Source organism: Trichechus manatus, unplaced genomic scaffold, assembly GCF_000243295.1.
Source record: "Trichechus manatus latirostris isolate Lorelei unplaced genomic scaffold, TriManLat1.0 scaffold00017, whole genome shotgun sequence".
In the NCBI taxonomy this organism is placed as follows: domain Eukaryota; kingdom Metazoa; phylum Chordata; class Mammalia; order Sirenia; family Trichechidae; genus Trichechus; species Trichechus manatus.
The window spans coordinates 5,098,180-5,113,538 of NW_004443953.1; the positions used below are offsets into that span (position 1 = coordinate 5,098,180).

Genomic DNA, 15,359 nt, shown 5'->3' on the forward strand with positions numbered 1-15,359 from the left:
GGATTGGACTGGACTGTGGGACATAAACTGATACTCGTGAAGGGTGTGCCTCTTAGCTCAAGTAGATACAAGAGACCAAAGGGGCAGCTTCTGTCTGGAGGTGAGATGGGAAGGCAGAGAGGGTTAGGAGCTGGTTGAATGGACATGGGGAAATCAGGGGTGGAATGGGGGAGTGTGCTGTCACAGTACGGGGTGAGCAATTAGGGTCACATAACAATGTATGTACAAATTTTTGTATGGGAGACTAACTTGAAATGTAAACTTCATTTAAACTACAACAATAAAAATAAAAAAGGAAAAAAAAAAAAAGAGTTCATCTGCTAGCCAAAGGGTGGGCAGTTCAAATCCACCAGCTGCTCCTTGGAAACCGTATGGGGCAGTTCTACTCTGTTCTATAGGGTTGCTATGAGTCAGACTGACTCGACGGCAATAGGTTTGGTTTGGTCTTTTGGTGCTAACTACTTTATATTCATTATTGCATTTGATCTTCCACAAAACCCAGTGAAGTAGGTGCTCTTATTCTCATTACACCAATAAAGAAGCTGAGATTTGGGCAGGAGTTTTCTCTTATAATATTTTAAAGGAATAGCTTTGTATATAAGAATGATTTATATCTAAGTGTAAGATTTAGTTGGAGACTAAATAAATGACTCAAATATTAGTTCCTATACATGAAAAATTAGGGAAATAATCTAGGTTTCAGCATAACACAAAAAACTGGATACTTCCAAGCTAATACGGTGAGTAGTTTAAACTACTGCATGAATTTATAAAACATATAAAAAGTCTATAGTATATATACTATACAATAATCAAGCCTAGTAAAACATAATTAAGGTCAAAATACTAATTCATAGTATGTAAAACCTCAGTTGAAAGATCCATGAAATATTTACTGATGAAAAGAAACCAGTCCTGAAACACTAAGATTTACATTCACTGAGAGATGCCTATGCTTTCTCTGCAGCTGCCTAAACTGGCAGACAGATAACTCTTAGTGAGCAACGTTTATCTCCAGTTGATTTTTCAAATAAAAACTGGTAAGCTATTCTTCTAGGGAGTACACTCATATGTTCTCCTCCCCGCCAAAAAAAAAAAAAAAATTATTAGAACATTGTCTCAAAATTGGCACCAAAATTTGAAATCTATAAGAATAACTTTAAAAAAAGAAAAAAAAAAAAAAGATGAAACGAAGCTGCAGACATTTTGGGTAAACTGGGGTATACTAAGGAGCCCTGGTGGCGCAGTGGTTAAGCACTCGGCTGCTAACCACAAAGTCTGCATTTCAAACCAATCAGTCGCTCCACGGGAGAATGATGCGGCGGTCTACTTCTGTAAAGATTACAGCCTTGGAAAGCCTACCGGGAAGTTCTGCTCTGCCCTATAGAGTCACTATGAGTCGGCATCAACTCCACGGCAACGGGTTTGGTTTTTGGTTTGAGGTATACTAAGCAAACTTATAGAAATAAATAACCGATGATTTGATTATTAAATCATATTCAATTTCAAATTTGTTTTGTAATAAATGGTTCTTCAATATTTAAAAATTGTAATCCATTCATCCTAATAAAATACTCAATAACAAAAGAAGGATAAGGTTTGTATGCTGTCAAGAATATCCTTTCTGTATTTCCTGAAAAATTATGTAAAATACTTGGCACACAGCAGACCCTGGAGAGAATATTTTCTTGTATTACCTCCTTCTCCTACCTAAGCAACCCCTGGTTCTCCCACCAAAGAAGAGAAAAAGAAAAATCTTTGTTTAAAATCTGTGATACCACACCAATAAAGGTTAAAATAACTAGAACTATTAAACATGCAAAATATTTGAGGGAAATAATAAGCACAGTTCTTCTACACATACATATATGCACACACACACATCCCAAATGTCAAAACAGATATATAACAAATAGATGATCTACTAGCTCACAGGGAGAGAAAAAACTCAATTTAAAAACACATGTATTTTCAAAATGTATTTTGAAGCCAGAGAAGAATCTTAATTTTTTAAGGAGTTGTACTTTACCACACAGAATCTCAAAAAAAAGCGAATCATTCCTTTTGAACTATTTCTTAGTCTCAATGTTTAACATTTAGGCAAGTTCTCAACTGCCTACAGACTGCTTTGAAACTCCGCTCTTTTGCTTAATATAAATAAAATAGGACATCACTTGATCAATATCCATTTGGCTTAAATGCGTAAGTCCTTACCTCCTCTAAGTGGTAGAACAAACAGGTACAAAGCCTGAAAATTTATTGTTTCTTTTTAAACTCCAAATGATATTTGCAGATGCCAAAAGGTGTTTTGAAATCACTCACCCTTACTTCAGCAAAAATGAAAAAGAGGGATGGGGAGGAGGGAGAATCTCATGAGGCCTTGTATGTCAAGTTTTTGCCTAGAGCTAATTTTCATAGCTATGTTATAAAACCCTGAAAATGGACATTTATAATGGAAATGCTGACAGACCCTTAACTATAGCAGCATGAATGGATATAATTAAAAAAAGCTTTTGGCTACACCTAACTCCACAAATGAAAGACTGCCATTTTTATATTAACCTCAAATAAAAAAGCAAGTGAGAACTAGAAATTTGATTCCAGAAAGGTAATGTGAAATGTTAAAGATGACTGCTAAAACTATTTGACATTCGGAGTTTTAAACACTGAGGCGTTTAGTTAACATAACCAAGTCAGTATTTTCATAATGCTACTTAATCAGCAATAAAGAATGCTCTGGTGAGCCATCGGCTCCAGTTAGCAGAAAGTGGCATATGAAGTTATTATTTCTTAACAGCCTAGAGGGAACTGCTTCTCCCTTTAATCAGTGATCTTAGTTCCTTCCTACCTATAATTTCTGTCAGACAGTTATAAAACTATTACCCAGCTCAGCATGTACACGCACATACACACACACACACACACACACACACACACACACAAATCCTGCACACACATTTATTCAGGGACTGGTACCTAATTCCCATCTGAATTTGAAAACAGAAGAGGTTGCTAAGGTGAAGTATTTCATTCCTTCCTTTGTCAGGGACGCAGCCAGGAATAAATTAAATCAATCTGTGTAGCCCATCTTTCCTACCTAAATCCAAATTCAAAAAATTTTTTTTAACTCTGATCTTTAACAACTATCAAAAATATTCTCTCACTTTCTTAGAATATTAAGATTATATTAAAAGACTGCTATGAGAAGTGACTAAGGCCTTCAAAGACATGCCAGATTTTGGATTAAGAAATTAGGAACACATCATATGAGCAAACAGAGGACGGTTTCTTTTCTCCTTTCTTTTTTAATGTAACAATCCTGAAAGAGAATGATCTCTGGGGTCCTTTCCCAAAAGATCCCAAACTAAAATAGAATCTGTTCCTGACAGTATCTGCACTGGAAATGCAAAAAATTGATGCACTCTGGGATAAAGTCAAACTATCCAAGTCACAGTCACTCTTACTATATACTGTAATCAGTTTCATTGAAAAACTGTGAAAATTATCATGTTAACCTCAGAAATTTAAAGAATGGCAGTGCCTAAAATATGGCAATATGAATAAAGACTTGTACATTGCCCTATCATTCTGATTCACATGTTGACCTCACGCTTCTATCTGTTAAAACTGCTCTATAATATTGGCAATAGAAGTTGTAAATGATTTGATGCTCTTTACAGCAACTGTTCCCATCAGAATTGAGTAGTATAACAAGATCAAAAATACACGTTTCCTTTTTTCTCACAGGCTACTCCTAAAGATCAACAGCAGGCCATCCCCACCCCAATCAGGTGATAGCAAGAGATCTACAAACTCAAACCAGATCCAGTTAAAAGAAACTCCTAAAATAAATGTAAATTTACGTTCACCTTATATAATTTGCAGTCTCGATTATCCCCTCTTGATTCCGATCTCTATACTTTACGTCTTCCATAAAATGGAAGAATTGTTTTCTATTCTTAAAAGAACACAAAGTTGTATCTATTATCTGCCTTTCCACAATTTGGATATGTTTTTATTTCTATCACTTTTATTTAATAACACCATAGATTAACAGAGACACATTAGAGTTTACGAGATACTAGCAAGCAGTGTTTTTTCAATAGCTCTGACTTTAAGCTAAAGAGACTTCTACTGAATTTAGAGAGTAAAATTTAGATGGTTAAAATGGTGTTAACAAATCAAAGATAAATTATTATTACAGATAAAATGTGATTTACTTGTCTCCACACCTCTTTTTGTCATTTATTCTTTCCAAGAGATGACTCATTTAAAAAAAAAAAAACCTTGCAAAATTACAAAAACAAGATAACCAAAAGTCCTCAGTAACTACTCTTTTTTTAGTAGCAAAAATAAAAGGTAAACAAAAACTAAGAAGAATATGTGTATGTGTGTGTGTGTGTGTGTGTGTGTGTGTCTGAGAAGTGGTAATAATATTCAGGTTTGCAAATAGTTTAGACTCCATTCATTTAATTATCTCCTAATTTATAAAAAATGTAGTAGTATGGTTAGTTTCTGGTTAGTGATTTGTAAATTCTTATAAAATTGGTGTGAGAAGGCAGCTGTGGTATAGCTGGTTAAGAGTCTGAGTGTCAATTCTGAAACTTAACTGTTATTTTAGTTAAGTCCCAAAAATTCTCCATGTTTCCATTTCTTCAACAATAAATAGGAAAGATAGGGTTGGTAAAGAAATAAATGGATAGTGTTTCTAAACTGTGAACTATTTAAAAATACAAGAGTTATTTGTGTTTTCTAAATAGTTACTACTTTTGAAGAGTGACCAGGAAAAGTTCTAGTTAGGAGATTAAAGACAAATAAAAGGAAATAAATATGAAATGGAGAAAAGAAACCAGTTCCTATTTTAATGCTTTCTTTGTATTTGCAATTTAAAAAATCTCTCCAACCTTTAAAATAAATCTCATTCTACTACCAAGCTTCCACTAACATTTTTAATAAACTTCTGTTTTATTTCTTATCTTTAGAATTCATTTATTCTAAATGCACTCAATACAATGATCTAGATACGGGAAAGGAGACTTTCTCATACTCATTTAGAGAATGAAAACAGGTGCAACCTTCTTCTGTAGGAAATTTGGTCATATACATCCATATTGTTGACACATGAATTCTATTCTCAGGAATTATTTTACAGATATACTTCCACAATTCACAGAGATGCATGTATAAAGATGTTAAATAAAGCTCCATTTATAATAGTATAAAATAGTAAACAATATCTTTCCATTATTTGGGGATTAAGTAAATTTTGATACCTCCATATAATGAAACACTAAGTAGCCATTAAAAAGAAATTAGGTTGGTCTCCATGTGCTGTCTAATGGAAACATGCAAAGCTGTTTTGATGAATATTAAGTGAAAGAAGAAAGCTGTAGAACAAAGATCATCTATTTTGTGTTTTAAACCTATAAAGGAAGTTAAGGGAAGTTGGCGGGATCTACAAGAAATCATTTTACTTCACTCAGAACTAGGTGAGGTTTCTCAACCTCAGCACTATTGACATATTGGATCAGATCACTCTTTGTTTGGACTGTCCTGTGCATTGTAGGATGTTTAACAGCATCTCTGGCTAATATTACAAATAAAATGTGATTTACTTATCTCCACAAATAAATGTGTTCCTAGATGCCAGTAGTATGCCCCAGCTGTGACACCTAAAAAGGTCTCTAGAAATTGCAAATGTTCCCTGCAGGGCAAACTCACCCCCAGTTGAGAACCACCAAACTAGAGAATGAAACTCTAAGGGTGGGGATAGAAACATATACTTTTCACTTTATATCTCATTATACTATATAAACATTTTTACCATGACAATATATTACATTTGCAATTTAAAGAAAATTTTAACAAAATGAGATTGCTAGAAATTTTTAATTAAAAAATTAAATTAATAGTATCTGTAGAATATGAATCTTTGTTTAAAGAAAAAAATCTATGTAAGAAGTAATACAATTGTGAAGAAGGATTAAAAGGGTCTTAACTATCTTCAATGGAAGAGGCTGAAAGATATATAAATTCTACCACTTTCTTTCCATGGCTACCTCTTTCCAAAATGTCAGCATTCTCCCTTCCTTCCTTATTCCTTGCCCTTAACCCTGGTGGTGCAATTGTTTAGGGCTTAGGTGCTGACTGAAAGGTCGGTGGTTTGAACCCATCAGCTGCTCTGCAGGAAAGATGTGGCTGGCTGCTTCTGAAAAGATTTACAGTCTTGGAAATCCTATGGAGCAGTTCTAATAGGGTACTATAGGGTCGCTGTGAGTCAGAATTGACTCGATGGCAATGGGGTGGAAATCTTGGGGCTGTAGTTCCTCCTTATCACGGTGGTTCAGACTAGCTTCCTTCTCTTCCTTCGTTTTTTGCATATTCAGACAAATACAAATAGACAAACCAAAAATGTTACTAGAAATATGGAAATTTCTTTTCTTCTGCCCAGGAAGTACAGGGAAATACCACTAAAAACCTAAGAAATAAAGTAAACTTGGCACTTATGAAAGTATGAAATCTGCTAATAAACTCTGCCAGACTAAAAACAAACATAACTAAAATGAACATAGTGCAAAAGATCCAGAACTAGTAAAAACTTGTTATGACGTTGGTTATTCATTTATTTATACATCCACCCAAAATATGATTCTTGCTCTAATATAACAGCATGGGGGGCAGGCAGGAAGATGGTTAACTGATCAAGATAAACCTTCAGAGCATAAAGTGATGAGAACAGATGAATAAAAAAACTACACAAAGCCTAATGAAGAGCTAAAGCCTGTGGATAAACCAGTAGGAAAAGAGCCCAGCATAAAGCAAATTAAGTAAATTAGTAATTAATAAAAATTTGGAAATCTTGCCAAGTTTAGCATCTCAGAAAAACAGATACTGCTTTTGTAATGTGATATTGTGGGGAGGGAGGTGGTCTACTAAATTAAAACATGATTTCAAATAAAATCATTTTACTATAGACAGCTTTTATACAATTTCTCAGAGATAGTTACAGTGTCTAACTTCTTAAGAACATATACTTCAGGATAGAACTGTTATGTGAAGAGAGCCTTAAGGGCAATAAATGTCATAACCATTACTCTTACTCATCATTAAGTTTGGGTCCATGTGTATCTGTAAAAGCCACCTCAGATTTGAGCTCACAGTCTTAGAATATCGGAAACATACCTCTGGATAATAATGCTCTTTTAGGAGAAGTAGTAGAGGAAGATGGAGTCCCTGGGTTAGCACAAATGGTTAAGTACTGAACTACTAACCCAAAGGTGGGTGGTTCAAACCCACCCAGAGGCATCTCAGAAGTAAGGCCTAGCCATCTGCTACTGAAAGGTCACAGCCTTGAAAACACTATGGAGTGCAGTTTTACTTTGCGCACTTGAGATCACCATGAGTCGGAACAGGCTCGACAGACACTAACAACAACAAAGACAGTGGAGAAGGGGCGAGGAGGTGCAGCTCTGGGACTGCACTAGAGTTGCTCTGAGTTGGGCTTTACCTCTTGTGTTTGCATAAAGTTTCTTCTGAGAAACTACTGTTTGAAACAACAGTTTGAAAACTACTGATTTACACCAATATAGCAATAAAACTAACTCCTCCCTATATACTTGGATTTCATGAATATGCCAAGATTAAAAACTTTAATATAAAACTAATGTAATTCGTGATATAAAACAAATGAGTAAATTAACACATTACTGGAAAACATACCTGACTCTGGCCAGAACAGCTTGCAGAAAGTTCAGTACCGTCCTAAGTTCAGACTCTTGACAAGCTGGCAAAAGCATAGTAAATCCATCATTAAGCAGTTTTTCATGTGAAGGTTGTAAGCAATGGCTGGTCTCAAATACCTCCTGGACACCATCAATGTAGATGGCAAGCAGTGTCCAGAGAGTCTGTTTCTGTCCTATTTCATCATTCTTAGATACTAAGAACTCCTTTGCTTTCTCCCGGAAAGCGCCTGACAATTTCTCAGCCAAAACACCAATGTCCAGATTTTTCTGGACATACATCAGGAGGAAGGCCATCTGACCCTTCCAAATGAGGGCCCTTTGAGAAGATATTATAGAGGCCGACCTGAGGAAGTTTAGGAGGTCTAAAACGTGACTTGCTACATCTTCCACCTCTGCAACAGCTGCTAACAGTAGAAAAAGGCTGAAAAAGTTCTGCAGACCAACTTCTGTTAGTTCTTCCATTCTTTTTTGATGGAATTTAGAATATATTCTGTAAAACATAAAAAAAATTGCTTTAACAAAATTGTTTCACACATAACAATACATCTTTAAGAAAAAAATACTATGTCATTCAATATTCATGACAGTCTCATTACTTTAAATTTTTAGCCAGTTTTTATTTTGATGCATCCATGTCACTTTTTCTACTTAGATAACAAATTCACAGAACAGCCCTACCTTCAAACTTCTCAATGATGCAGCAAATTACCTATTAGTGAATGAAAGGATTTAGTGGCTTTCCCCAAAGGACAGTAGAAATGTTGTTTTCATATAGCATATGGCTTTTCTTTTTATTTGAAAATTTTTACTTATTTTTATTGGCAAATAAAGAAGAATAAATTTTTTAAGTACCATTTGATGTTCTTTACAAAAATCTTAACAAGACGACTTTATATAATAATTTTCCTTAAACCATTTTTCCCTTACCATCACAAAAACTTGCTCTTGCTCTACTTATACCCTAAGGCAATTAATTCAATGGGCTGGAAGAATATTTTTACCTTTTGTAAAGAAAAATTGTTAGTGTTCTAATGTCCAAGATTAGCCATTAAAAAATTTCTCACCGATACTACTCAATATAACATGTATTTTTCTTCTGTCAACTGAGGGCTTAGAATTAAAAATAATTTAACTTGAATTCCTACTTATGGGCGGTTTAATTTTGTAAGTTTTATACTTGATTAATTCAGGGCAGAAATTATTAATGTTCACAAGCAGTTAAATGCTTATTTATAAAGAATTATTAGAGCTGATAAGCTCCTGAAAGTAAAGATGTGTTTAATTAACTTTGTATTCCACACCTTGTCCATTGCAGTGCTTGGTGTAAAAAATTTTCCTAATAAACAGACTTGTTATTGAATGAATTCCAATGATTTCTTCTAGCAATAAAGTTCTATGAATATTACCTCTTCTATAAAATGGAAGAACTGTTTTCAATTTTTAAATCAAAAGAAACTGACAGATGGAAAAAAGAAAAAGCTACTGTTTAAGCTATATGATTATTAAAGTTTAAGACAAAAGTTATTGTTAAAGTGATTGTGGGACTACCAGGCTCAAAGAACACAAAGCTCTATCTATTATCTGCCATTCCACAATTTGGATATGTTTTTATTTCTATCACTTGTATTTAATAAAATATATGCAATAGATTACATAATAACATTACAATAATTTTGGCAAGGAAAAAAAAACAGCTCCCTAATATCCACTAATATATGTTATTTCCTTCCTCAGCACTGACGAGATAAATACGAAATGAAAACCTTCCAAAAGTTATAGTTGTTAGATTTATTCCTTACTATAACAAACTGATAGATCAAAAAGCTCTATATTTTGCTGTCCTACATTAAGGAGTACATTTTAAATGTGTAAACCACAAAAACAAGTGAACTTAAAAAATACAAATAGTAACACTTTCCCAAAGAAAACAGGGAGCATTCATGGCAAAAAAAGAGACAGCACACACCTTCCTTTGACTTGTTTCCAAGGATGAGGGCCATTGTTCTTCATTGCTTTCTTAACAACTTTTGCCAGAATACAAAGGAAAATGGTGTAACTATTGCTGGACTTATAAAGGTCGTGGTCTTGTTTATCACAACAGCAGGTCTTCACCATTTCAAGCAGAGACAATGACGACTTAATGATATTTGCAAGGCCTTTCAAAGGAAGCCAAGAAATACTGAAAGAACTATTCTAAGAGCAAAACAAGATAGAAAAGAAGTATTAAGTCTCTTAATAAAAATGGAAATCTGAAAATCCCACTTAGCTCAACAGAAATGTGACCCATCTGAATCACAAAAGTTATATAACCATTATCACATATCCCCCAAAATAAAATTCCATTTAACGTGAAAGAGTGTCCAAATTTCTGGATTGCCCCCAAAATGTCTTTTCAACAGTTGGTTTGTCCATATATTGCATTTGGTTGATTTATAGCCTTGGAACAACTATGGGGCAGTTCTACTCTGTCCTGTAGGGTCCCTATGAGTCGGAATCGACTCAATGGCAATGTGTTTGGTTTGGTTTGGTTTACCATTTCATTGGAATTTATTAGCTCATCAGATATTTGGTTATTCTAATACATAGTTTGTATCTTCCTTTATTTACAGCTTTCAGAATAAAGGTTTTTAAAAAAGTTATCATAAACTCAGGGATTTGAACATTATTTGGTATGTTTTAAATCCACTGCAGTCATTACTCTTTCTTATACTCAAGTTGTCCCAGCTTTGGGTAGTGCAAGCCCTTTCAAGGTGTCTGCTGTGTCCTTTTGACATGACTCTGGTTTACTTTGGTACCTTCCCTGCTTTCTGGTATGACAAGATATTCCAGACTCATCTTGTACACATTCTTCCCCAGAACTGAAATCAGTCATTTCCCCGTTACATCATTTCTGACATTATGCTTCAACAGAAGATATTTTTCTCAGTTTTAATAAGCTCATAATATGTCCAAATCCAAACTTACTATTTACTTATAAATCTTCCATGTACCACATATAACTAAATTCTTTACTTCAAACTCTTACATTTTTATCTTACTAAATTTATCCTCTCCTTTCTAAATCCATCATCCCTACTCTACTTCTCATCCATAGCATTATTGGCTTACTGTACTTCTCATCCACAGCATTATTGGCTTATACTGCTGCAATGGACTAGTAACTCATCTGTACCCAATTTACCATTTTACACCACTTTCAGAAAAAAAATTCTCAAACACATAGCTAATGTCACACCCTTGCTTCCCAATGCCTCCTAAATAAACGAGAACTTAACTGCTCTTCATCTCAACCCTTCATAGTCTAGGCCCAGTCTACTTCCTGTACTCTCCATACCTTCTGCCACTCTCCATAGTCATCCCAGGCCTATCATTCAGAACTATTTAACATGATAGGAACAATCCATGCCTTTTCATTTCTCCATACATTTGTTCACTGCAGTGGATTAATTACTTTTGTGTGTGGCCTTTCTAGCCATGGTCTTGTAACTCCCACCCAGGTGACTGTGTGATAGGGTAACTGTGGCCTATCAAGGGGTTGGTCAGTTTTGTCTTAAAAAGAGAACCAATTCCAGAGCAGAGAGGAGGATCCCTACCACCAAGGAAGCATAGCCAGGAGTGGAGAGCGAGTCCTTTAGACCCAGGATCCTTGCACTGAGAAGCTCCTGGAAGCAGGAGACAGACAGCAAGCTGTAATCCTGAAGAAGATGAGAAGTGGTGGCAGGAGAGACCCAGCAGCAGGAGATGGTATGGTGGGCTTTCCAGCCCACAGAGAGAGAAAGCTGAGCGCCTCTGGGCAGAGACTGAGCGCCAGGGAATCGTGTGCCTTCAAGCATGGCTGGGGAGAGGCTATCCTGATGGGAGAACTGTATCCTCAGTGTTCTTGAGCCTGAATTATAACTGTTACTTCCCTAATAAACCCCATAATTGTGAGTATGGTCTGTGAGTTCTGTGTGGCCATTGCAATGAATTATCGAACCCAACAGAGAGTGCTGTGGGAGGGACGGTTGGTGTCAGAGTTGGTAAAGATGGCAGAGACAGGAGGCATGTCTGACCTCTGCCTCATGGGAATCAGCCTTGGGCTGTTGATCTTGATTTTCCTTTCCCCTTGTAAAGTTAAGAGGAGGTCAGACACTGCCCTCAAGCCATTTTTACATCCATACTATTCCTTCTTCCTGGACGGTCTTCTTCTTCTGTACCTGAAAATTCTACTCACTCCCTCAACACCAAGTTCAAATGTTAGGACCTCATAAAGTCTTCCCAAGTCCATACATTAGGTTAGATGCTCTCTCCTCTGGGTTTCCACAACTTCGTAACTTATTTTTTTCCCACAATATGTGCACCTCCCCAATAGTCTGTTAAGCTATTCAAGTGCTAAGAGTGTGTCTTATTCAGGATAGCAGTGCCTGCCCAATGTGCCACACAAGCAATCAAAACTGTTAGTATCATGTAGAAAACATTTATAAATGAGGATTTTTAAAATACATCTTTCTGCTGAAATTTTAGCTACTTTGTTTATGCTTACTCTCAAGAGAAAAGGGGTATGCAATCCTCTCTCTTCCTTAGGCCAATGCTGTACAAACAAACGTGAAAGAAAAAAGAAAGCTACTCCAATCTACTTTGAACAAAAGTTTTAACTGTTTTAGAAAAATCTAGAACGACTCATAATTAAACCATAAAAATGTTCCTCTAATCTCATGCAAAAACTCTTCAAATTCCTGGAAGAATTCTGTATTCTATTTACTTACCAGATTCTTACTATAATGTTCCCATAGAATGGTGACAATTGTAATGTTTGGCTCCCAGAAATCACAAAGTGTCAAACAACAGTGAAGATACATTCGTAATTGATCTTCTAATATACCATCCTAAAAAATAAACTGAAGTTGTGAAACAGAAAATGGGCTCTGGCAACACGAATATTATCACCTGATACTGTACTGAATAACCTGGTGCTAAAAAAGAGTATGAATATGGATCACCAAGTCACACCATTCTCATCTTCATGCCAGAAGGTCTAAATCAGCATAAAGTATACTTCTAAAAACTCGTTTTAGAGTCCATTAACATATTCAGATAATGAAAATTACATAACTCAATTTGACTTTTAACTCAATTATTTAAAAATTGCAAAGTGTTTCATAATTGAATGGAGTAGGAAACCCAAAGACTGGAAAAGAAACCTAACCAGAATAAAAGAAGTGCCAAAAAATGATCAAATAATTAAGATGTATTCAAATAGAGTTTGGTCATATTTAAGTATGTACTTGGTCAATTTCTTTAGCAGGATTATAAAGGTTGTTCTTTTAAAATCAAGATGACTGGCAGAGTACATATATTTTAAACTTTTGGGGAGGGTGGTGGGAGGAAAAGGATGTAGGAAAAAACTACACACATATTTAATTCAACACACATGGGGTCATATAACTAAAAATAACAACAGTAATAATTTTCTCTGATGAAATAACCATGCATGTTTTTTAAAAAGTAACATACCCCTGAATTCAGAATTATTTATTTAGAGCTTACTATATGCCAGGCATTGTTCTAAGGCACTAGACATAGTGCAATGAATAAATCAGACAGGGTATATGCACTAACAGAGCTTATACTTTTTGGGAGGAAGGGAGAAGGCAACACCAAAAACAAACAAGATAAATTCAAGCAATTATAACTGCTATGAGAAACAAAATACAACAAGGCAGGGTAATGTGGCAGAGTAAATGATGGAGGATGGGCATCATTATTAGATCAGGTGATAGGAAGGAAAGTCCTTTTTGAGGTGTGCCATTAGAGCCAAATGATTAAATAAACAAGAGTCGACCACTTAAACACCTGGAAGAAGAGCAGAGAAAACATAGGTAAAGTTCCTGAATTAGCAGTAAGCTCGATATTACAGGTTGAAGTCAAAGACAGGCAGGGACCATTCCCATATGAGGCCTTAGAAGTCTTGGTAAGAAGTTTGAATTTCCTTTCAAATATGTTGGGACATCATTGGAAGATTATCAGCACAGGTGTAATATAATCTGATTGTTACAAAAACACTACGTTCAATCATGCACAGAGAATGAATACAGAGAAAAAGAGTAGAAGCAGAAATACCAGTTAGGAGGCAATTCTGTGAAGCTGTAAGACTAAGATAAGCAGATAACTTTAGAAATATGTTTAGAAACAGAGCCCATGAGACTTGCTGATGAGTTAAATTAAGGTGTGAAGGAAAGAGAGTAATTAAGGAGAACTCACAGATTTGGGCTTAAGAAAATGGGCTGATGGTACTATTTCCTGAAATGGCAAAGACTAGGGGAGGAACAGATGGGTAGGGTGTACAGGCCATCCAAGTTGAGATGTAAGTAGACAATTTGATACATGGGTCTAGAGCTCAGGTGAAAGGTCAGAGTTGTTGATATAACTTTGAATGTTACTTTCATACTGACAGTTTTTAGAGCTAAGAGGCTAGATTACTCAAGGAAAGAATATAGATGGAGAAGAGAAAAAAATCCAAAACTCAGAGTCCCTTGCTATTCCAACATTTAAAAACCAAACAGAAGAAAGGAGACTATAAGAAAAACCAGTGGTCAATAAAATAGGCAGGAAACCAGGCACTATGAAAGTCAAGAGAAGTATTTCAGAAAGGGACATTGGTCAACAGGGTTGAATGCTGTCAACAGATTAAGATGAGGAGAAAGAAGAAACCTTGGATTTGACAATATGGAAACCATATTGTGCCTTGACAAGAGCACTGCAGGAGGGATGGTGAAGACAGAAGCTTAAATAGAGGGCTGAGGAAATAATAGGAAGTGAGAAAGTAGAGACAGCTAAGTGAAGATATATAAAGTACTTGAATAGGTGAGAAGAGACAAGATCCAGTGTACAGGGTGTGGAACTAGCTTTATAAAAGCAGTGAACGTCTAGTAAAACAGAAAAGCAGACTGAAAGGTCAAGTACAAAGCAGACATGTTGAGAGATCTGAAGGTGCAAAGACAAAGGAGTTCTCATCTGATTGCTTCAACTTTCTCAATGATTTATGAGGCAAGATGTTCAGCTGAGTGGATTGGGGCAGAGCATGTGTTGAATCGTGTTAATGAGAAGTTCTAAAATAAGTCATTTTGGAGAGCAGAAAAACAAACATTCTAGAACTGACTGCCATTTGATATTTATGATCAAGAATATAAAGTCCAACCAGTCAGAAAGAACAACTGTATGATTTTCTTCAGCAATATTCAGCTGCAGGGGGGGGCGGGCAGGGTGGGGACAAGAAGATAGAAGAAGAGTAGGTTTTGTCAGGTTTAGAACAGGTAAGAACTATGGAATTAAAGGTGTTTGATGGAGTGATTACGATAATGGGTGTGTAGTTGTGTAAACTAAATTGTTTCAGGAGGAAAATGAGGATATAGAAAAGGATAGAAAAGTGAAAAGGTCAATGGTGATGGTCAGATGGTCAGAATGAAAATGAAATGAAAAGAAAAATGAAAAAATGTAGAGCATAACCATGGGGAAGAGAAGGGTGAGGGGGTAGAAGAAAATCTGACTAGAAACGAGGATATCAACAAACTGAGAGAACATGTATATCCTACAATAATGTTGGGGTCACTAACAAGAATAGTATACAGGTATAGAAGA

General features: G+C 35.6%; 1 protein-coding gene across 1 annotated transcript in view; it reads right to left on the minus strand.

Moving 5' to 3' along the window:
- MMS22L (MMS22 like, DNA repair protein) overlaps window positions 1-15,359 on the minus strand; it is a 133,493-nt gene that overhangs the window by 81,357 nt on the left and 36,777 nt on the right. Inside the window, exons 12-14 of the mRNA XM_023727574.1 lie at window positions 12,488-12,607; window positions 9,709-9,935; window positions 7,720-8,232 (exon numbers count right to left, since the gene is read on the minus strand). Of these exons, the coding sequence (XP_023583342.1) occupies window positions 7,720-8,232; window positions 9,709-9,935; window positions 12,488-12,607 (860 nt within the window). The remainder of the gene's footprint in view (window positions 1-7,719; window positions 8,233-9,708; window positions 9,936-12,487; window positions 12,608-15,359) is intronic.